Source organism: Baudoinia panamericana (assembly GCF_000338955.1).
Source record: "Baudoinia panamericana UAMH 10762 unplaced genomic scaffold BAUCOscaffold_10, whole genome shotgun sequence".
Classification (NCBI taxonomy): domain Eukaryota; kingdom Fungi; phylum Ascomycota; class Dothideomycetes; order Mycosphaerellales; family Teratosphaeriaceae; genus Baudoinia; species Baudoinia panamericana.
The window spans coordinates 984414-1005294 of record NW_006911266.1 but is presented as its reverse complement, the minus strand read 5'-3'; the positions used below and the strand labels follow the sequence as shown (position 1 = coordinate 1005294).

General features: G+C 55.0%; 11 protein-coding genes across 11 annotated transcripts; 7 read left to right on the top strand and 4 right to left on the bottom strand.

Moving 5' to 3' along the window:
* Positions 1-154: 154 nt before the first annotated feature.
* BAUCODRAFT_36668 (uncharacterized protein) lies at positions 155-3280 on the top strand. The gene has a single exon (XM_007680492.1). It carries the CDS (start codon positions 202-204, stop codon positions 2899-2901), a length of 2700 nt encoding a protein of 899 aa, XP_007678682.1. The 5' UTR covers positions 155-201; the 3' UTR covers positions 2902-3280.
* Positions 3281-3790: 510 nt separating this feature from the next.
* On the top strand, positions 3791-6028 carry BAUCODRAFT_36667 (uncharacterized protein). The gene is made up of 4 exons (XM_007680491.1): positions 3791-4262; positions 4318-4545; positions 4598-4799; positions 4857-6028. The coding sequence occupies exons 1-4, from the start codon at positions 3942-3944 to the stop codon at positions 5927-5929; spliced, it is 1824 nt and encodes a 607-aa protein (XP_007678681.1). The 5' UTR covers positions 3791-3941; the 3' UTR covers positions 5930-6028.
* A 123-nt stretch (positions 6029-6151) lies between these two features.
* Positions 6152-6821, bottom strand: BAUCODRAFT_223670 (uncharacterized protein). Its single transcript, XM_007680894.1, has one exon. It carries the CDS (start codon positions 6630-6632, stop codon positions 6285-6287), a length of 348 nt encoding a protein of 115 aa, XP_007679084.1. The 5' UTR covers positions 6633-6821; the 3' UTR covers positions 6152-6284.
* Positions 6822-7010: 189 nt separating this feature from the next.
* BAUCODRAFT_124911 (uncharacterized protein) lies at positions 7011-7476 on the top strand (the record flags this gene model as incomplete). Its single annotated transcript, XM_007680893.1, has 2 exons — positions 7011-7217; positions 7285-7476. The coding sequence occupies 2 exons, from the start codon at positions 7011-7013 to the stop codon at positions 7474-7476; spliced, it is 399 nt and encodes a 132-aa protein (XP_007679083.1).
* A 109-nt stretch (positions 7477-7585) lies between these two features.
* Positions 7586-8164, bottom strand: BAUCODRAFT_150392 (uncharacterized protein; the record flags this gene model as incomplete). Its single annotated transcript, XM_007680892.1, has 2 exons — positions 7586-7752; positions 7813-8164. The coding sequence occupies 2 exons, from the start codon at positions 8162-8164 to the stop codon at positions 7586-7588; spliced, it is 519 nt and encodes a 172-aa protein (XP_007679082.1).
* Positions 8165-9000: 836 nt separating this feature from the next.
* BAUCODRAFT_223512 (uncharacterized protein) lies at positions 9001-9363 on the top strand. The gene has a single exon (XM_007680891.1). The coding sequence runs from the start codon at positions 9030-9032 to the stop codon at positions 9291-9293; it is 264 nt and encodes an 87-aa protein (XP_007679081.1). The 5' UTR covers positions 9001-9029; the 3' UTR covers positions 9294-9363.
* Positions 9364-10486, bottom strand: BAUCODRAFT_223511 (uncharacterized protein). The gene has a single exon (XM_007680890.1). The coding sequence runs from the start codon at positions 10097-10099 to the stop codon at positions 9434-9436; it is 666 nt and encodes a 221-aa protein (XP_007679080.1). The 5' UTR covers positions 10100-10486; the 3' UTR covers positions 9364-9433.
* Positions 10487-11389: 903 nt separating this feature from the next.
* BAUCODRAFT_36662 (uncharacterized protein) lies at positions 11390-13189 on the bottom strand. Its single transcript, XM_007680490.1, has one exon. The coding sequence runs from the start codon at positions 12852-12854 to the stop codon at positions 11610-11612; it is 1245 nt and encodes a 414-aa protein (XP_007678680.1). The 5' UTR covers positions 12855-13189; the 3' UTR covers positions 11390-11609.
* Positions 13190-13982: 793 nt separating this feature from the next.
* BAUCODRAFT_74642 (uncharacterized protein) lies at positions 13983-14767 on the top strand (the record flags this gene model as incomplete). Its single annotated transcript, XM_007680580.1, has 2 exons — positions 13983-14299; positions 14359-14767. 2 exons carry the CDS (start codon positions 13983-13985, stop codon positions 14765-14767), a joined length of 726 nt encoding a protein of 241 aa, XP_007678770.1.
* Positions 14768-15250: 483 nt separating this feature from the next.
* On the top strand, positions 15251-16914 carry BAUCODRAFT_567888 (uncharacterized protein; the record flags this gene model as incomplete). The annotated part of the gene is made up of 3 exons (XM_007680889.1): positions 15251-15680; positions 15734-16229; positions 16287-16914. 3 exons carry the CDS (start codon positions 15251-15253, stop codon positions 16465-16467), a joined length of 1107 nt encoding a protein of 368 aa, XP_007679079.1. The 3' UTR covers positions 16468-16914.
* A 125-nt stretch (positions 16915-17039) lies between these two features.
* On the top strand, positions 17040-20820 carry BAUCODRAFT_26369 (uncharacterized protein; the record flags this gene model as incomplete). Its single annotated transcript, XM_007680373.1, has 2 exons — positions 17040-20243; positions 20320-20820. The coding sequence occupies 2 exons, from the start codon at positions 17040-17042 to the stop codon at positions 20818-20820; spliced, it is 3705 nt and encodes a 1234-aa protein (XP_007678563.1).
* Positions 20821-20881: the final 61 nt, after the last annotated feature.

Sequence of the window (20881 nt, the reverse complement as noted above, 5' to 3'; positions counted from 1 at the left end):
TTGGAATTGAGGCATACTGATGGTGATTGAAGGTATTGTGCGGTGGTTGAAGGTCGATAGATGCATTCATTCAATGTGAAGGGCATATGCAGGCTTACGTAAGTGAGATGGAGAGCTTGACGCGGGTTTCCGCTACGCGCTTCACTGCAGGAGTGAAGAGTGATACAAGAGGTCGGTGGTGTAGAGATATACAGGATCGCAATGCCACACGTGCGGTCACGGAACCCATCATGGCTCGCTCGGCCCTCACCAGCATCGCGCCTGTTCGAGCAACATGACCGCTCCTCCCCCGCTCACCAACACGACGAAGGACCGTCACGAAGATTGGCGCATCGCGGCACCGAGCTCTTTGTAGCAGTCGGCAACGAGCTGCGATGGAGCGATCTCGTCTCGCTGAAGGCGAGCGGTGAAGCTCCGCCCGCACATCCCGAGGCGCCATACCGGACACTGAAAACGTCTGTCGCCCGCCCCATCCGCCAACTCTCCGTCTCCCCCAGCGGCGACTGCATCGCCATCGCCACCACCCACACCTGCCATGTCGCCTTGTTACCTTCGTCAAGCCACCTCCACTCCGGCGACTACACCCCCCTCCGCCTCAAAACCTTCCAGCTCGGACCCACCGCTCACGTCCTCGAGCAAGCACCGCTCATATCCCTACTATGGCATCCCCTGTCACCCACCGGCAACGCCCTTGTGACCCTCACCCAGGATGCATGCATTCGCCTCTGGGAGCTCGATCGCTCCAACCGCTCCACCTTCGACGAGCCCTCCCTAGCGGTCGACCTGAAGAAACTGGCCAATGCCACATCGACGCAGGCCGACTTCAGCGCGAGTAAATACGGCACCAGTGTCGCCTTCTCGCCCGACAATGTCGAGATGCAAGCAGCGGCGGCATGTTTCGGCGGGCGGGGCGCGGAAGACGAGCATGGCTGGGCTAGCATGACGCTTTGGGTCGCCATGACCGAAGGAGATGTCTATGCGCTATGCCCGTTCTTACCTACGAAATGGCGAGCGCCGGTAACGCTGTTGCCGAGTCTGAGTACGAGTGTCGTCGCCAGGCAACGGGCGGTTGGGGCGAGCGAGGAGGCGACGGAGAGTGAGCGGCGGGTTGTGGAGCAGCAGTGCGCGTGGCTTGCTGATTTGGACGCTCAAGATCCGATTCTGTTGGCCGTCGGCGATTCAGAGTACGATTATGATGAGGTCTATAACCGTCCTGAGCGGCCAGGCGCTGTAGCCAAGCTGCAAGGGCCATTCTATGTCGGACCGGATCTTGATTCCGGAGATATCACCGACATTCACGTGATTGCACCGAAGCTGGACAACGACGCTGTTTACGACGAGGAGTACGAAATGCTCGACCCAGGAGAATCGGGCTTGAGTGTAGGGATCGTGTGCTTACTCACGAGTAAGGGCAAAGTGCAGGTCTGCCTTGACATAGACGTGGTGGAGGCCGAGTGGCTTCCCGCAAAGCGCTCCCGGACCTTCACGCCAGACGATGAGGACGACGATAAGGAACTCCTACTCTTCCACACCGTCGAGCTGTGCAACACCGAAGACCGAGAGGAAAGCTGGCCCACGTTCACCCCTTCACCTCTGGATCGCTACGAAGTCTTCGCAACCACTAAGTCTGGCATCAACACTCTCGACTTCAACCCCTGGATCAACATGCTAGAAGACGAACTCTCCAGCTCCGCAGATGAAGGGATAGACTTCCGACTTGGAGCCCTCTTAGCCTCTGCCACAACAAGCGTCAATAATATGGTCTCCATTCCCTCTTACGACGGTGCAAAACACCTGGACCTCAACGCCGCTCTCGCCATTTATGACCCCGCAAACGTAGGCTACATGCTCCTCACCCTCACAAACGGCACGTCGCACTCCGCACTGCTTGACCTTCCTCTGCCCGCGTCACATCCGTACGCGCCTGACACAACCGACATGACCGCCGCTTTGCCAGCGCCGGAGACACAGGCCCCGTATCAGCCTGCTGAGGTGTTCCTCCAACCCTCCGCCCTCCCCCAGCTCATCCGCTCGGCCAACGACAAACGCTTACTCGGCTCGGATCTGAAGGCAGCAGCCGTCCGATTCAGCCCAGCGACCCTACAGCTCATGACGGAAGCACATCGCATTCTGAGCGAGGAGACGCATAGGCTCGGCCAGGCGGCGGCGGAGTTGTTTCGAAGGTGTGAGCGCATGCAGCGGGAGCTGAGGGAGCAGGTTAAGAGGGTTGGGGAGGTGGGGGAGAGGGTTGAGCGTGCTATTAGTGGGGGTGACGACGATGACGACGACGATGATGAAGAAGGGGAGGGAGGTCAGGCAGTCGATATGCGGGACGGCCGGTTGGCACTCCGTGTCACCGATCACGTCGATCAGAGAGTCGAGGACGCGAGACATAAGACGGAGGAGTTGCACGATCGTGTTGACCGGTTGGGAGCGAGGATGCGCGCGTTGGGTGGGCGGAAGTTGTCGACGCAGGAACGCGGCTTTGCTGAGGAGGTGGAGAGGATTCGGCACAGCATCTCTCTTTCTACGACGGCGGGGGTAGAAGCAGCACCTCCGACCGAGCCTGGAGCACTGTTGCGGTTGGAGAACTCTGCTGCTGACTTGGCCGCCCACGAGCAAGAAGCAGGACGAGAACGAGGAGGGGAACACGCAGAAGCAGGTTCTTTGGTGGGGAGATTGGAGAGTGTACGAGCTTTGCACGAACAGCTTTTACAGGAAGCTGGTGAGGTTGTTGCGCGGTTGGAGAAGGGCGGAGATGGCAGAGGGGATGGAGATGGGGCAATGGGGATGACCGAGTTCCGCCGCAAGAAGATGAAGCAGGTGCAGGGGTTGGTGGAGCGGGAGACGGCGATGCTTCAGGGGGTCGTGGGGAGGTTGGCTAGACTGAGCACCGGATGAGTGTACTTCGTGAAGCATGCAAATATGACGCTTAACTAAAGCGCGGGAGGCTACACACTATCGTCGCCAAACGAAGTGGAGGACACCGTGAGTGAGTCATTGAACACCGCACCTCCGATCGATCAGGGAGATACGGGCTTCGCTTTCGCATTAGCTTGGATAGAGTCATCGTAACCGAGCTTGACGCGCTTGCTGGCCGGGGACGAGCTGCGACGGATGAAAAGACAACCAGAGATCAGACATTGTTATATGTAAGCCATGGGCAGAGGAAAATCTTCATGAACCATGGAGCAACTGCCTTAATCCTTCCACTCCGTTCCCGTTCCCCAGGTCAGTAATCAGCAGCGGCAGTGAAGGAACATAGGGCTGTGAATATATCCAGCTCATCTTTGATTGGGTGCTACTTCGCTCGGTATACCGTTCCAGCTGATAGTCAGTATATGAGTGAGTCTTCGGGTTCTATGGATGGTGAGTTCTCGATGTTGTCACCAGCATATCGGTATCAAGTGGATGCCAGGAGTTGACCTTGCGTTCCTGAGCATGCGGCAAGGCCGTTGTGACGTGTGTCGACACGCGCGGCCGAGTGTCCGACATGGATGACACTCGGCTGCATTGGAAAGCTTTGTGGCGTCATGTATACAGTAGTAGTCATTCACTGTACAATGGCATTGTTGACACTCCCGTTTTGCCCGTTTCGACAGCTACTTGCCGAGCTGACCAATCAAACGTATTCAACGCTCGGAAGCAAGCATCGGCGCCGGGAGATGGTGTTGGCCTTGGCGCCGTCTGCATCGCTCCCATTGGCTCAACAGCCTCGGACCCGAGCACGCTCGCCGTACGCCTTCTCCTCGCATTCCTAACTTCCGTGCTGGCGACGGACGGGTGAGTAACAGTCCGTAGGGCGAATGACTACAAAGATGACTGCTTTCCCTTCATCAGGCAAGCTTTTATTACCCTACCCGCACAGCAGCACCAAGCTTTCCTACTTCCCCTAGTGGCCACACGTCAAGCCTTCACTCTTCGAGCAAGCCAAGTCCAAGATGCGGAACCCTTTCTCGAAGCCAAAGGCCGACAAGCAAGCGGAGGAACCCGTGCCTACTGCCCCTGTTGTCGAGGCCACTGTAGCCGTTACTGATACATCGACCGGCAAACCTGAGGACGTCACGACGACCAAATCGAATAGTCTGGCATCTAGTGGATCAGATGTTGCGAAGTCTGAACTCGAGGATGGCTCAGTCGGAGCTGAGAAGGTGGCCGCTCATGGCCCGCCTGGCGAGCAACCCGAAGGCGACTTTCCGCCGTTTCGACAACAGCTGCTTATTATGAGTGCGCTGTTGATGTCTGTCTTTCTAATTGCGATTGTAAGTCAAGACATCAACTCAGAATGTCTTCCCAAGCGACTGACATTGCAATTAGGACCAAACCATCGTGGCGACGGCCATCCCTCGCATGACCGACGAGTTTCACTCCTTGGACGATGTTGGATGGTATGGCTCCGCTTTCATGCTGACGGCGAGTTGCTTCCAACTACTGTTTGGTCGGATCTACACGTTCTACACGCCCAAGTATGTCTTCATGCTCTTGATCCTCGTCTTCGAGATTGGCTCGGCGATCTGTGGCGCGGCGCCTAATTCGACAACTTTCGTGAGTCTGATCCTACGATCAACCCGGTTGATATTGTACTGACAGCTTATAGATCGTCGGTCGTGCTGTCGCTGGCACCGGTGTTGCTGGCATAATGAACGGCGCCATTATCCTGATGCTGAGCACTCTGCCGCTGGCGAAACGACCTATGTGGATGGGCCTATTCGGTGCAGTGTTTGGCGTGGCTTCCGTCGTAGGACCTCTTGTTGGCGGAGCGTTCACGACCGATGTTACGTGGCGGTGGTGCTTCTACAGTAAGCACCCGCGCACACCCTTCAAGTAGGGGTCATCTTGCTGACAGTCTTTCGCAGTCAACCTACCCATCGGCGCAGTCGCTATCGTAGTGGTCCTTTTCCTGATCAAGCCGTCACCAGCAGTGCAATCTGGCCTCTCAATCCGCCAACAACTCGCCAAACTCGACATCGTCGGACAGATCTGCCTCTTGCCTTGCATCGTATGCCTACTGATCGCTCTACAATGGGGCGGCTCGGTTTATGAATACAGCAACTGGCGAATGATCATCCTGTACCTCTTCTTCGGACTTCTTCTGGTCGGCTTCGTGCTCGTCCAAATTTTCATGCAGAACGTAGCGACCATCCCAGCACGCGTCATCCGCAACCGGAGCATGATCTTCGGCATGCTGCACACCTTCTGCGTCTCGGCATGCATGTTGAGCTTGACCTACTTCCTCCCAATCTGGTTCCAGGCTATCAAGGGCACGTCAGCCGTCCGATCCGGCATAGACACCATCCCACTAGTCTTGAGCTTGGTCGTCGGCAACATCATGGCTGGCCAAATCGTGGGCAGAATCGGTTACTACACCGCCATGGCATGGGCATCCGCCGTCGTGGTGCCGATTGGAGCCGGCCTTCTCAACACCCTGAACGTGAACACACGCTCGCCCACCTGGATAGGCTACCAGATCCTCGTCGGCTTCGGCATAGGCCTGGGCATGCAACAGGGCACCATGGCCGCCCAGACCGTCCTCCCGCCCAAAGACGTACCCCTCGGCGTCTCCCTCATGATGTTCATGCGCCAATTCTCCGGCGCCATCTTCGTCTCCGTCAGCCAGAACGTCTTCGACACGCAGTTGGTCTCTCAGCTGACCAAATTCGACACGGGACTCAGCTCGCAAGAAATCATCAACACCGGCGCTACCAATATTCGGGGTGTAGTTCCCGCTGCACAGCTTCCGGAGCTGCTTCAGGTGTACAACCTAGCTATCCGGAAGGTGTTCCAGGTGGCGTTGATTGTCGCGTGCATTTCGGTTATCGGCGCTCTGGGGATGGAGTGGAAGAGTTTGAAGGACAAGAATGCGCTGGGTGCCGGTGGTGATGGGAAGAAGACTACAAGCAAGCCTTCTACTCCGGATGAGAAGGTTTGAGAGTTTTTGGATTTGATTCATTGGAGCGTTGTACTGTTTTGCATAGCGAAGGATACCCAGCTCTCTGGAGGCAGGCATACAAGCGTTGGTGTCAAGCAGATTTTGTTTCAACTAGGAAAAGCACCTGTCATAGGAGAGTACTACTACTGTATATACTGTGCTCCATCGATTACCTCTGCTTCATCCTGCCTCTCTGCGTCGTTGCTCCTGGCAAAGCGTCTGTGTGAGCGCCATCGGCTTCTCGGTAGTGGTATCCAACCGGCACCGACGTTGAATGGTCGAGGCGCATAGGCGGCTCTCAGAGCGGCTAAAGCGTCCTGCAACCTCACCTTCTCGCCAATGCAGGAACCACGCGCTAAATGCTCCGTAGCTCGAGCAGTTTGGAAAAACTAGCAACGGCGTCAAACACTGCGAGTGCATGATATGGATGCTGTAGGTTGTTTGGCGCGCAAGGAAGCGTGCTCATGCTGCCGTTCAAGCGAAACGCATTAGCTCCTCGCACGTGTTTCCTTCGATCTGGCCCAACTTGCGTCCAAGCGGACACAGATGGGCCGATACCAGTGGAAAAGCGGTAAACGGATGATCTCCGCCAAACACCAAACCATGCAGGGACACCTTCTACGTTCTCCACGTACCCACCGAAGCTCACAGACCTGCAGGGGCGAGTCGCTCGACGGTGGGTTTCGTCACACTCCAAACCCATCGTCTATGGCACGGTCAACTTCACCGCCAGACAACTGACGACGTCGCTCCGCCAGCCTAGGGTCTGACCGTTCCTCGAGCCAATGGCTAGCACCTCAATTCGCTGTATGGACTTCGACGAACAGGCGCCTCGGCCTCACTAGGCCGCCAAATGGACACGTTCGGTCTGCGGGTCAGCGACCATTCGTATGTTGACACGGCAGTCGTACGTGGCAGGGCTTCTCAGCACGGTGATCGTGAGTGAGGATAAAGAGCTCCATCTCTCCCAGTTCCTACATTATCGCTTTTCCATTTCCTATCTCTTGCGCATCATACAATCCTGTCAGCAGTACGCACATACTCACCAACCATATAACGTCCACCAAACACCACCGCAATCATGGCCCGCGAGCAACAGAAGGACCTTGCCCAGAAGTTCATCGATGCCCAGTCCAACTATGACACCGATGCCATGACTTCCGTTTTGGCCTCGGACGCCAAGCACGACCTCCTCCCCTCGTCTCTGGGCGTGCCGTCCAAGGACAACGCCGGCAAGGCCGAGATCACCAAGAAGATGGGTTCCGCCCTCGGCGGCAAGGCTGTGCCGGTAAGGATACTCTCTCAGCAACCACCCTACCCAAGAAAGGTCAATGCTAATGGCTTGGCTGTCACAGATCAAGGTCCTCCAGACCATCCAGGACGTCGAGCAGCGCAAGTGCGCCATGTTCATCTCGAAGGAGTACGAGTTCGGCCCGGTGCAGTCCTTCTTCGTCCTCAACTTCAACGAGGACAACTCCAAGATCACCCACACCGTCGAGTTCGTCAACGCTGAGGCGCAGAAGAAGCTCATGGCCAAGATGGGTTAAGCGCGTCGACAGCATGATCTACCTGTACCTAGAAGTGTAGAAGCATAGAAGACCATTCCCAGCGCAGCCATTCCCTCCTAATACCTCTACACGTCTTCTCGCGAACAGGCTACCACTTCAGTCTCCGAGCAAGTAACGTTCCATAATAAACGAGCGCTACCAACCCCACGTTATTCATCCAGAAGCTCCGAAAATGCCAGATTACGAAGGAACGGTTCAAGCTCTTCATTGTCGGTGACTGCTCCTTATCGTCCCACTTCTTGCCATCCATAGTCTCTGCTTCATGTTAGCGTACGCCAACTACAGCTTACCACGAGCCGCTTGCGCCAAACAAACCTTGATGAGTCCTCTGCCGCAAAACCTTGATCGTCTGCGGCCCGACGTAGAGGAGGTTGGCTAGACTAAGCAACCCGTGGAACAGCACAGGCGCCAATGTGCTACTTCGCTGGGACAGCTCTTGTTGCGGAGCCGTGGCGAGAGTGATGAACGAGAATAGTGCGTGACCTGTAAAGTATGGTGGGAATATGTTTTGCTGCAGAATGCTGAACTGAGATCTCGTGAGGACTCGTAAGCCCATCGGTCCGTTCATCAAGGTCTGCTGCATGTTGCTACCGAGGAGAACTGCGTAAGCGAGGAGGTGGATTGTTTTGTGATCAAACAATGGCAGCTTCGGAGTTGAAGAGGCCATGATGATCGTCCACGGAGAGGCTTGAAGCAAGAAGTATGTGAGTAACGACCAGATGCCCGCAGTGGGAAGTAGGTTTGGGAAACTGATAAAGGCCTCGCAATCTAGCTACGGCACCAACCCATCGAGCCAGCAACATCACGCAGTTTTGATCGTTTGCTTCGGCGTTGGTTAGCTAATCGAACAGACGCCCGGTGATTGTACTTTGCGTGCAACGATCGTCGCTTGACAGCCAGCATTGGCCGGAAAGGGCAGGAGGTATGGTTACGCAGCGTGCTCGCTTGGTGTCGTACCGATTAGTAAAGGCATGCTAGGCTCGCCTATGTGCCGGATGAGAGGGTGACTCCAGTGCGGAAGAGAGAGAACGCATCGCATCAGCAGCGTCTTTGGGCATTCATATTCGTGTAGTTACATAAAAGTCCAGTAAAGTTGTGACTTGTCCCAAGCCGACTCCCAGCAAAGAACGCTCTGCTACAGCCATCGCAATATCGGGCGCTGCAGCAATGCTTAGCAGGTATCATTACTATGCAGTGGTGATATCAGCGGTCGGTTCACGTAGTTGCGGACAACAACGTGCGAGGTTGTTTCTGAAGAGCAGCATACTGAAGTGGTCAGGTCATGGTAAACATAAACAGACCTTGTTGCAATGCTTCAGGTGCTTGTTACTGCAGTAGGTAGCCTTGTGAGTGCACGTCTGCAGCGTCTACGTGCTATGTCCTTGCCGAGCTTCCAAATACAGCCGTCCGTTAGCGCAGCGTCTGCCATAGCCAATCAGAGAGTCTGTTCGTCATGGGCCGAGGTTAGTACGGAGAGAGTCCTGTTTTCTGTACTGAGCACATCTACCATACACAAGCACGTGCAATCAAGAATGGCATCCTGGCGCTCCCCCACTGCACTGCTGCAACTCGTCAACCTAGCGGCCCTCGGTGGAGTGACAATGTACTTCAAATCGCACCATGAGTACAACCTGCAGGAGCACGAAGCGAGAATGGACGAACTTGAGGGCACTCTACGCGGGCACATTGGCATGATAGAAGATGCCTTGGAGCGCATTGAGGGGAAGAAGATGAATGAGAAGAGTGAGAAGACGGAGAAGATGTACTCAAGTCGTGGGAAGGATGAGAAGAAATAGCAACACCGACTCATCAATCTTGTAATTTCTGGCAGCGCCCAGCACTGGACAGGTCTTGATATCATTAGAATCCAACATCTAACCTCCGCCAACACCTTACTCGCTATCGAACGCTTCACAAAATCCGGCAACCAAGTAATTTAGGCGGGCCCGTCAAACAACCGCATCTCCATCTCCAGGCTTGTCCGTTCTTGCTTCACAGCCTCACCCATTCTCTTCCTAGGGCTTACAGATAGCTCTCTGTGTCGCAAGCTCGCAAATGGAGCAGCCATAGGCGAGTACGCATCGGTCTTCATCCCGACACCGTTACCACTATCTGGCGTCTGCGGCCGCGCGAGCTGGCTCGCTTCTGGACGTGCATGCTCATCGCTGTGTCGAGGAGTCACGAACGGCGGGCTGTCCTGTGCGATGCGGCTGGGTACTGGAGTCGCGCATGGACTTGAGCCTCGACTCACAGACTGTCCCACCACCGGTCCCACTTGGTCATCCTGATGGCGGAAGGCCAACGTCCGGGCTGGAATTGCTGCAGAGCTGGATGCCCGCGTGGATGCACGCCTTCTAGGCTCGCGATAGAGATGGGCAGGTAGCAAATGCAGAGAATCCTCGTCCTCGCCATGGAGAAAAGCTTCGTTGATGACGGCAACTGCGGAAGGTGAAGACCGACGTGCGCCCTGCGTGGGCTCACGAAGGGCTTCACGGCGTCCGGACAGCCGATAATGGCGTTGGTGTTGTCGCTCAAAGCATGCCGGGCAACAGCCGCGGCCATCGAACATGCTGTGGCTGCAAGAGCAGGTCGTTGCTGCCATCTCCTCGGTGGCAATGTACACGCAGGTGAGACAAAGATGCGTTGTAGAGACGCTTAGAGGCGTGGTGACGCCCAGATCTGCTCGTGACGGGCCTGGGTGGGGATGGTAGACTGTTGGTAAGTCGTTGTTAACGCGAGGAGTTTTGTTGGGAGTCGTTGCTGGATCACAGATATACGGCTGTTCGCGGCGAAGCGTCCGAGATGGAAGTTGCGGCTGTCCAAGTGGCGATTCTATCGCAACGTCGTTGTAGATATCTTAAGCGGTCAATGGCAAACGAATGAATGACACCTTAGTTATAGAGGTGTACGATCGCATAGGGATGATCGCTTGTATAAGGTAGTGTTGAACGAGAGTCGGTATGTTGTTGTATGCCGTGTTCAATATCAAGTGTCCATAACCGCCGCCATGGAAGATCAAGTAAGACCAGGGTCAATATCGCCTATATGCTCCCTCGTTACTTCCAAGGCATGCGAAATTGGCGGGAGGTGATACCGCAGGGATCCGTGAGACACGCAATCGCGCCCATGCACTGCATCTAACATCACTCAAGGTTCAACCTTCGCATATGGCAAAGTACACGGTTGCAAAGCTAGAAGGCATGCAGAAGTCTGTCATCGAAAGCTTGCTGGAACCCACCGCATATGCAGGTTACGCAAGAGGACTTTAACTACGAATCGTTGTGAGCCACCGGTTGTCGGCATTCAAAGGTGAACTCTGACACAGGCGCTAAGCCTTGTGGTCGTTAACCAGGGGCCAGTGGTGGACAGCGGCTCAACTACTGTTTGCCTTGAGTAACTTGGCAGCGACGATGACGGTTTCCCAGCATTGTAAAACAGACCGTTTCAGTACTCCCCCCACGCGTTGACATGAAGGTCGCGGCCTTCGCTGACTCGTTCGCTTCAAATCTTGCCCGCTCCCATAGGTTGGTGGTGGTTCGTGAACAAGCGTTCGTTTGATCGACAAGCCGATGCATGGCAGCCACGCACGTCGGGATCGGGTCTTCCTCGATCGACTTGACTCTCGCCGATATCAGCGATCCTGAGCAAGGTTGGATGCGGTCGACTGGAATCGAGCGTTCGGATTGGCTACTTTGGCGCATCTTCCCACGGGACACCATTAATCTGTCAAGAATAAAGCCTCGGTATGCGGCTGCCTAGGTTTACCGGCATTCTGCAGGTCCACTGTTAAACCTTGAGCTGAGGCAGACCTACACTATTAGCGAGTTAACTGATTCGGCATCCGGGTAGCGAAGGGAAGGAGTGTGGACAAGTTGGTTATCGAAGCTTCCCGCCCACATCCGAAGTTCCCATTCCTGGTGCATACGTGCTCCTGATCGGGAGTGTTCATTGTTACAACATGTCTATGAACGAAAAAAGTCTTATACTGACAATCGTAACTACGCCCGACGACCAGAGCCGTTACAAAACCTAAAAACATTCCCTCTTCCATCGTGGACATCGTTTAAGCTATGCATAAGTACGTCATCCAGCACTTTGCTCAACAATGCCCTTCAGCTCTGCTCACGTTGGACATCCTCGTATGCGGGCGCGTGCTCGTAGACTGGCGGCGGCTCCATCTCCGCCAGCAGCGACTTCTCTTCGCACTTCTCAGCCACGTCGACGCGAGCGACCTCGCTAGCGTTGCCGCGACGCCCACCACGAACGACAGTGATCCAAACGAAGCTCACGAAACGTCCAACAACCAGGCCAATGAGACTGACAGTCATGCCTACAGCGATGCCTGCCATCACCGGGATCAACACTGCCATGAACGCCTTTACGAAGCCGTGTAGCACATTGTGACCGTGCCTATGGTGGCCATGGTGGCCATGGCGACCGTGATGACCGCGATGCTCGCCGTGACCATGTTGGCCATGTGGGCGCATATGGTGCGGGCGATCATGCTTGCCCTCTTCGCCATGTGCACCGAACGGAGGCCTCATGTGACCTGGCCTCTTTGCAGGATTGCCCTTGCGGCCTCTACAGCCACCTTTTGATGTGCCCTTAGGCTTGCGAATGCGTTCAATCGCCTTTTCGATCTCCTCCTTGATCCTGCAAATTGGCGCTGGTAGGCCATCGCATTCCATGCTCAGTGGGCCGTGCTTGTCAACGCCATATGAGATTGGCGGAGGGAGCGCCAATGGTGCATCTCCAACAGCCAAGTTATCAGACGCAGGCACAGAAGTGGCTTCCATGATGAGTAGGTCACCCTCACTTGTCCTCAACATCTTCACCTGCGCCACGTCTGCGTCTACTGGCTCCTCATTGAGCTCCCAGATTTCAAATTTGATAGTCTTCAGGACGTCACCCTCCGGCGTGAGGGGTTCCTCCTCTGACTCTTCCAGACTGTACATGGTTGCAAGCAGGTTAATAGGCACAAGCCAGTCATTGATCGCGACTTCGCCATCAGAAGGAGTTTGCTTGACTTGGAGCTGCCTATCGCCATCCGCGAACGGCGGAGGGTATATATGGCGTCCGTTCACCGTTAGCTGCTTGCCGTCATCCGTGACATCGAACTTCAGCAGAAGGCTGTTGTTACGATTTCCCGACCGTAGTAAGGAGATGTCGGAACCATGATCCCGGTGGCCGTATTGCCAGTTGCAAGACGAGCACGGAAGTTTGATCCGAGCGGACTGTGGGTTGGCAACCGTATCGATTCCTGTCGAAGGGCTGAAAGAAGCTACGCCAGGCGGCAATATAAGGGCATTGGCGCCGACGGCGCAAGCCGTGAGAAGGCCGACTGTACGGCCGAGCATGGTTGTTGTGGTCAGTCGCAGTGTGACGATTGAGTGGTAGCTATGGATGCCTTGTGATATTGATGCTGGTGGTCAAAGTGTTGTGTTGATGCGGTAGATGAGGGCCGCGCGGAGCTGTGACAATGGTGAACTTAGCGGCTGGGCGCAATCATCGAAGCACGAGCGCCGCCAAGGGTCCATACTCCATCGTATGGTGCGCTCTTGCTTACGGTACCTTGAACTTGACCCGATGTGACTACTTCCTCTTCTCTCGATGTGAAGATCGATGACCGTTAAATCTCCTGGCGTGGGGGCTCAAAGATGGCAACTCGGTTATGGCAGACCCATGTGGTGTGTCGTTAGAGGTAGTCGCCGCAGCATGAGCGATCCAGGCCGAGGCTCTGTGCTGCGGCTTTGCAGTAAGCCGAAAGCTTGAGTTCGGCATAAGACCACGACGAAGGACGTTCCGTCTACTTCATCTTCGTCTTCATGGCTTGCGATCGTACCTTACAATCAGTCACCTAGGTATGTCAACGACAGCAACCGTCTTGGCTAACTGCGGATACGATAGAAATGTGTCCCATCAACGCCTCCATATAAAACATCCCCATCCATAGCCATTATTCGAGTCGCTTGATGACGAACCGGGAAGGCGTGGTCAGCCGCAGATGCGTGATCGGGCGGCAACGTAAATCTACTCCGTGTTGACACTGCGAGGCGTCGAGGATAATGAACGTTTCATGTCGTGAACTTTCTGGTAGGCACAATTTACCACTGATTGACGATGCGGAGCAGTGGTAATAGCAGGGTTCAATAATGTCACAGGTCAAAATTGGCAGCTATATCTTCACGCGCCTGAGACAGCTCGGCGTCTTGACAGTACGGGGGGTTCCTAGGTGGTAGGCTGTCGAGGCCCTGTCAATAACATTGCCAGCTGTATCTCATGTCATGACATATTACGAGCTAGCTACCCTCGATTCTTCCAAGCGATGTCAATACTGGTGATTTTACTCACGACCTTAGAGCCGGTGCAACTAACAGTTCCAGCGGTTCTTCATGTATCAGAGCTTGTAGGTAGGATCTGAAGATAAGTACGTTCTCCAGGCTGTGATCAAGTCCTTTAAGACATCTCCCAAGCAAAGAGCGTTCATGCAGAAGGTTGACTGGGATCCATATCCGCTCAACAACCCGGAGAAAGGAGGGCATTTGACACAGAGCTACCTCTGGCCGACCCATGCTAAGTTCTCCCGTTCTGGTGATAGTGTCGTGGGTGCGACTGGTACCTCCGCGTATGGGCTGGCAGAGGCGAAGCTGCTTTCTGGTACGCTCTACATCATCCAAATACTCTTTGGCTCCATCGGCTATGCTACTGGTATGGCTGTAGGCGTCTTCAGGTCGGTCAAGGAGAAGAGCCACTACAAGCGTTGCATCCTGGTGACTGGCGAAGGCGCAGCTTGCACCTCACAGTGCAGGCGCTAAGGACCTATCCAAGCTCGACTCAGCCCAGCTTGTCAGTTGCGATCAGAAAGTCACTCACTCTCACTTTTGATACGGCGAGCGTATTGCTGATCACTCCTGAAGCATCTTGCTCAAACAACGACGGCTACACGACCGAGTGTCGAACTCATGGTGGGGATGCCGACTACAACAAGTTTTCCTATCTCAATAATAACGCTCTGGCTGTTGCTTTCGGCGCAGGCTACCCAGCCAAATACTGGAAGTCCGAGTGGACAACGTGGGAGCTGGACGCCGTCTCTGCGGACAAGAACTGTTTAAATGGGGCGTGCTTCCGCTTTCTGCAACAGAAGCTTAGCTGTTTTGATGCGCCGGCCAACGTGCGCCTGGTAGCCGCTGCTGTTGCAGCGTTCAATGAGAGGAGGAGCCACGGTACAGTGCTCAATGGGAGGCTAGGTGGCGCGGCAATGATGAGGTGAGGGTAGCGACGGTGGTGAATGAGCCCAGCATAAAAGCGTTGATTTCTATGCCGAGATATCTAACCTTCGACTGATGGTCACCTAACGTACATTCAATCGAAGTATATCCGACTTCCACGCTCACTTTGCCTAAAACACGTGGGTCTTTCCAATGATCGACACGCTTGCTCCACACTCCACGCCGGACCCTCGAACACCGCCCTGAACACTGACGTAAAGTCTGTTGCGGTAGCGGAAAAATAATGTTGGGGGAGCTATCTCGGGCGGCTACGTACCTGAGATTCAAACATTGATACCTCGTAAAAGAGCCGCCAAAGGACCTGCATTAAACGCGACTTTCCACGCCTGCATCACCTCGAAATCTTAGGATCACTGAGCATCCTTGATACGCGCCTATCAGTTCGTTCTGGTTTAAAGGTAGGATGCGTATTCGTAACGTTGCGTGGAGCGTACGCGTATTAATTACTCGCTGCAACAGCTACGATGAAGAACAATCTACTCCGGCAAGTCTCGAGAGCTTCGGCCACTGCCATCCGATCGCCCACCTGCTCAACCACACCTATCGCGACTCGAGCTTTCAGCAACGTCCAGTCGCTGAAGCGAGACTCGTCTCAGGACGACTCTGACAAGCACGATGAGCTCAGCACTGCTGGCAAGCCTGGCGCCTTTCAACATGAGGGTCAGTTCTCGCGTACGGACAACACTATCAGGGTTGAGTACCCCGAAGAGGCCAATCTCCCAAGCTCGAAGCCTGTGCAGGGACGAGGTGGCTTTCACTTTAAGAGAACGCTAGCGAGCTTCAGCTTGGAAAACAGGGTGGGTGTAGTCACTGGTGGTGCTCGAGGTCTAGGCTTGGTGATGAGCCAAGCATTGGTGGTGAGCGGTGCAGACGTTGCCATCGTGGATCTGAATAGTATGACCATGATGTATAATTGCGGCGAAGAGCTTAGCTAACGGCCATCACAGAGGACGAAGCCGCAAGGCAAGCCGATGTGCTCATGGAGAACTTTCGCTCCGAGAACCCTGGCGCGGACCAAGTTCCTAAGGTAACGGCTCACTACGCCGATGTCTCATCGCCAGACTCGGTCAATAAGGCGCTAGAGGAAATTATCAGTGATCATGGCAAGATCGACAACCTCGTCACTTCCGCCGGTTTCACGGAGAACTTCGACGCGATCTCATACCCGCACGACCGCATGCAGAAGCTGTGGGGTGTCAACGTCAACGGCACATATCTGTTCGCTATCGGCGTTGCGAAGCACCTAATGGAGCGAAAGGCACCGGGCAGTCTCGTGTTCATTGGCAGTATGAGCGGTGCCATTGTCAACGTGCCACAGCCGCAAGCTCCATACAACGCAGCAAAGGCCGCCGTAAGGCATTTGGCGGCTTCGCTTGCCGTCGAGTGGGCACACGCTGGCATCCGCGTGAACTGTATCAGCCCAGGCTACATGCTTACTGCGCTGTGAGTTGTCGACATTCTGCCGGGTGGAAATCAAAGCAAGCTGACATTTCCATGCAGTACCAAGAAGATCCTCGACGATAACCCAGAGCTTGCGAACAAGTGGACAAGCCTTATTCCGCAAGGTAAAATGGGTCGGCCGGAAGATCTCATGGGTGCCGTCACGTTCTTGTGCAGTGACGCATCCGGCTACGTGACCGGAGCGGACATCAGAGTGGATGGCGGATACACCGTGACCTAATTGTTCCGTGTGAGAGATACGCGGGACATGACAGGGTTGCTGGAGCCGGCTGAGCTTCGGATGGCTCAAACGGGAAGGATAGACTGTGATCAGAGCAGGCGCAACGGCGACACTGGGCGTTGCTGCCATTACTGCGCTTTCCACGCGCGAGACCAAATCGGCCTCAAAGTAGACTTGCGGCTGCTGGCATATATCACACTCGTAACATGAGCTCCATTCTTCCTGTGAGCCTGGGACACTCCGAAGAGATGCACCCGTTGCAGGTGAATATTTGCTACATGTAAGCGTGTCTTGTCTCTCATGCTGGTGCCAGACTTTCATGGTGTGGCTGAGGGCTCAGGTGGAGATCGGCGACGCCACGCTAGCCGGAATGTCATCAAGGCAGCAGCTTTCCGCACCTCAATCTAGGCCGCCGATTAACCAAAATAGAGATGCCTCGGGGCCAATCTTCATCTCGCAGCTTCAATAATGCTATCATCTCTAGGACTGTCCGCATGATGTATGTTTGAATTGAGGGAAGCCGCCTTGCGAATACCACCTTTGGACTATCGCGAATCCATGCATCTAAGACAATGGAAGCGTACAGGCATGCGCATCACGCGCATATGCGAACGAGCCATCTGACCCAGCTCTACTCCGACACCAAGAAGAGTGCTTTGACGAGCGTGAACTGGCAGTCGTCTGTAGGCGAACAATTCCCGGACTTGCGACGCAAGTTCAAAATCCAGAAGGACCGCTTGATTACATGGGGTCTGGCCTGGAGCGATGATGAGAAAGGCGCCGATGGCAACATTGATGATGCCGTAGCCCGCGCTGGACTTACTGAGACCGTGGACAGCGTACTCCGGAATATCAAGGAAGTGACGGAGGAGGCAGAGCGCATTCAGCAAGCCAGCTTCGGGATTGGGCTCGGTGGCGATAAAGCAGTCGTGAAGCCGGTCACGTTTGACCAAGCACGATATGAAGACCTCCTAAACGACCTAACGACCTCAATTGACACTTTGTACGACCTGTCCAGGTCGCGTCGTGCGCTTGCTCGGGGTGAACACCCGAGCTTCAGGTCCACGTCCACTCAACAGTCTAACACTGGCAAGCCTTCGGTGGTCCGCGGGAGTCTGCCCCGATCGCCTAGCTTCGCACCTTCTGAGGTCACGCTTGTCAATCCGTCCTTTCAAAGGCCTACCCTCTCCCCTTACGCAGGTCTACCACCCAGTATCGAGCCTGCAGCATTGCGTCTGCCTAACGAAACACCGCCTGCGTACGAAAGCCAAGGTGTCCCATGGGTAACTAGATCGACGGCGCGTCTGATACGCTGCAGGGCGTCAGAGGGCGTACAAAGTCGACTTGGGAGCAGTGCGCCAGAAGTCCCGGTCTTGGTAGAGTACGCCAACTTCGACACTGTCTATCGCGACACTCACGTGCCTCCGCCTCTACAACGACTCGAGGCGCTGGCTGCATACCTTCAACCGATGCGAGCTGAGTCGCAGACCAATCTTAGCTTGCTCGGCTACTTCGAAGACCCAGACCAGCCACGGTTAGGCCTTGTTTACGACGTGCCGTACCTTCTGCAGAACAAGCTACAAGGCAACTCGCATAGAGCACCGCAGAACCTGATATCTTGCAGCTTGTTGAACCTGATACAAAAGGCCAGCAAGTCGCAAGCATCTCCAACAGAACTGGACGCACCGCCTCTCGAAGACCGCTTCACGATGGCTCTCCGGTTGACTGAGCAGCTTCACAGTATGCACGCCTCTCAGCTTGCTCACGGGAACATTAGTAGCAATAGTGTCGTCCTCACAATGACTGCCGCCGAGCGGCCTCAGCAGCACATCCGTGCACCTCTTTGGGCCTCTTTCGATCTCTTTTCGAAATGTACGGTCGAGGGCGTCAGCCGTGCTGTTGTCCCGAATCTCTATCGACATCCCGCCGACTTCCCTCAGAATCCGAATCGTATTCTTGCCGACGACATAAAGTACGATCTCTATAGCCTCGCCATCGTCTTGCTTGAGGTCGGCTTCTGGAAGCCCGTCAGCGACTTCTTCAAGTCAAAGTATACACCTGCAGATTTCCAGCTCCGCCTTGAGAGGGTTTACATTCCGAAGCTGGCTCACAGATGCGGGTCGGCGTACATGCAAGCAGTGCAAGCCTGCTTCCGTTTAGCTGACGAAGTGAACATCACTAAGCTGAGTACGGATGACGTCTTCGCGCCCGTTATTGGTAAGCTCCGTAAGTGCTGTATGCTCGATGACGACGGGCTACCCGAAGCATCGTCTACGACAACATCACTTGCGGAAAATGCTGGTGCACGACCTGGGTCTAAGGCTATGTCGAGTGTATACGGGTCGTTTCCCGAAGCCAATACCTTAGCGAGGCAGCAGTCTGATCCGAACCAGAATTTCGCATCGCCAACAAGTGCGCCGCAACGCCTGGCTTCGCTACCAAATCTTGCCGCGGCGTCGGTGGGCCCTTATCCAGACAGGCAACATACCGGTCAAATACCGGCGTCCAGGAGAGTCTCGACACATAGCCATATGTCTCGGCAATCCATGGTGTCCCAACACAGAGACCGACAATCCAGCGGCACAGTAACGCAGCCTTCTTTCAAGGAATACAAGCGTAAGATCATCCTGCTGCAGCAAGTCTGGCGCCAACGATGTGCTCGGTTGCAAAATGCGGCTACCGCACCGCTAGCTGAAAGACAAATGGCGGTAAGCAACAACGATAAGGTCAAGACTCCACCTCGCCGCAGCTTTCCAACAATGAGGGTCCCACAGACGGTAATCGATCACTGGGAAGGGGGTGCAATGTGTCACCTTGCGAAGGTCTGCCAGAGAGCGCTCAAAGGCTCCCTTGAGTCCAGCAGCATAGAGCTCACGATGTATGGGGAGACGCCAGACACTGCTAGACCGACCTTCCTGATCACTTGCCGCTCGACCAAGCAGGTCAAGCAGGCACTGAGAAAGCATTTCAAGCACGACCCTTCTATCTGTGACGTGCGAGTCAAGCCAACCACGCAGGAGATCACGCGCTGTCGGAGATCGAAGCGCCATGGTGATTCAGCCGCACGGAGAACGATGGCGCCGGAGACCATGGTTGACCACGCAGCTAATCCTGACTATCAAGAGCGTCCATTGTGTGGCGCTTCCATCGGCGCCTATAGGGATGAAGAGCACCTACCACCCGTCTCGTTTGGAGGGATAGTCCTTGTAGATGACATTCCTTATGGCATGAGCGTTCACCACATGCTTGAGCCTCCAGACGATGATCTAGAGGAGCAAGACCCAGAAGCTGGGGCCACTGGAGGAGCTGAAGATGATGGCTCAGACTCCTCAAGCATTGGAAGCGACGACTCAGACGATGACAGCACTGTTCGACCAACATCAGTCTCTGATACGGACTCTTTCATTGAAGAGCATGAGGGTGACTTGCCTGGTATTGCACCAGAAGACTACGAGGAAGAGATCGAGATCACCCAGCCTGCGCTTGATGACGCTATTGGATGCAACCTTCACGCTGACGCCGACGAGGACGACGATGACTCAATTGACGACGATCATCTGAGCTCTTATACGCTTGGTGAAGTCTTCGCGTCTTCCGGCCTAAAACGTAGCGGCGTTGGCTCGACTAGAGATGGGTACCAAGGTATCGCATCGTTACCGCAGGAGATCGACTGGGCGCTCATCAAGCTGAAGCCACCCAGAGTGCATCCGTTCAATGTTATTCAGGGAGGCTCGAAATACTGCGCTATGGGTCGGAGTTGCGGTAACTCGTATCCGGTGCGCCCTCGCCTGTCCAGCATTGCCTCGAGGCGCTGAGATGAAAACACTTGCTAACTTGATTGTGCCTTTACAGATCTCCATCCGCGACAGCTCAGCACTTGCGTTCTCGAGCGTGCACTGCATCGGACGCACAAGCGGACTAGCATCCGGCATCATTTCAAGCACAATGGAGCTCGTCAAGATTCACGGGCGTAGCACCTTTTCGGCCAGTTGGACCGTCAGCGGCGAATTTGGCGTGGGTGGTGACTCTGGAGCTTGGGTCGTCGGCAACGATGATGGGAAAGTCTGCGGGCACGTCGTGGCGTCGAGAAGGGGCCGCACATACATCTGTCCGATGGAGCTGCTGCTGAAGGACATCAAGGAGACGTTGAAAGCCAGCAGTGTCGCGTTACCTGGTGCTGCTGATGACGGACTTCCGACTGGCGTAGCACAAGCGGTAGCCAGTGTTGGTAAGCTGCGACTCGACGAAAGGGAGCATGGTGGCGGAGTCGCTCTGCCGGTAAGTCCGGCCCGGCGCTCGATCGCTCGGAAAGCGATACCACATATTGCCGCGCCTATTGAGACCGCGGGATGATGTTGAATGGTTGCTTGATATAATGTTTTGATGTCCAACTATGCTTTTACGCATGGACTGC

What these genes read in the sequence shown, in the direction of transcription:
- BAUCODRAFT_36668 (XM_007680492.1), top strand. Translation starts at nt 202, where the DNA reads ATGCCACACGTGCGGTCACGGAACCCATCATGGCTCGCTCGGCCCTCA.
- BAUCODRAFT_36667 (XM_007680491.1), top strand. Translation starts at nt 3,942, where the DNA reads ATGCGGAACCCTTTCTCGAAGCCAAAGGCCGACAAGCAAGCGGAGGAA. An exon ending in CGCCTAATTCGACAACTTTC is followed by an intron (nt 4,546 to 4,597) that starts GTGAGTCTGATC and finishes GACAGCTTATAG; the next exon opens with ATCGTCGGTCGTGCTGTCGC. An exon ending in GTGGCGGTGGTGCTTCTACA is followed by an intron (nt 4,800 to 4,856) that starts GTAAGCACCCGC and finishes AGTCTTTCGCAG; the next exon opens with TCAACCTACCCATCGGCGCA.
- BAUCODRAFT_223670 (XM_007680894.1), bottom strand. Translation starts at nt 6,632, where the DNA reads ATGGGTTTGGAGTGTGACGAAACCCACCGTCGAGCGACTCGCCCCTGC.
- BAUCODRAFT_223512 (XM_007680891.1), top strand. Translation starts at nt 9,030, where the DNA reads ATGGCATCCTGGCGCTCCCCCACTGCACTGCTGCAACTCGTCAACCTA.
- BAUCODRAFT_223511 (XM_007680890.1), bottom strand. Translation starts at nt 10,099, where the DNA reads ATGGCAGCAACGACCTGCTCTTGCAGCCACAGCATGTTCGATGGCCGC.
- BAUCODRAFT_36662 (XM_007680490.1), bottom strand. Translation starts at nt 12,854, where the DNA reads ATGCTCGGCCGTACAGTCGGCCTTCTCACGGCTTGCGCCGTCGGCGCC.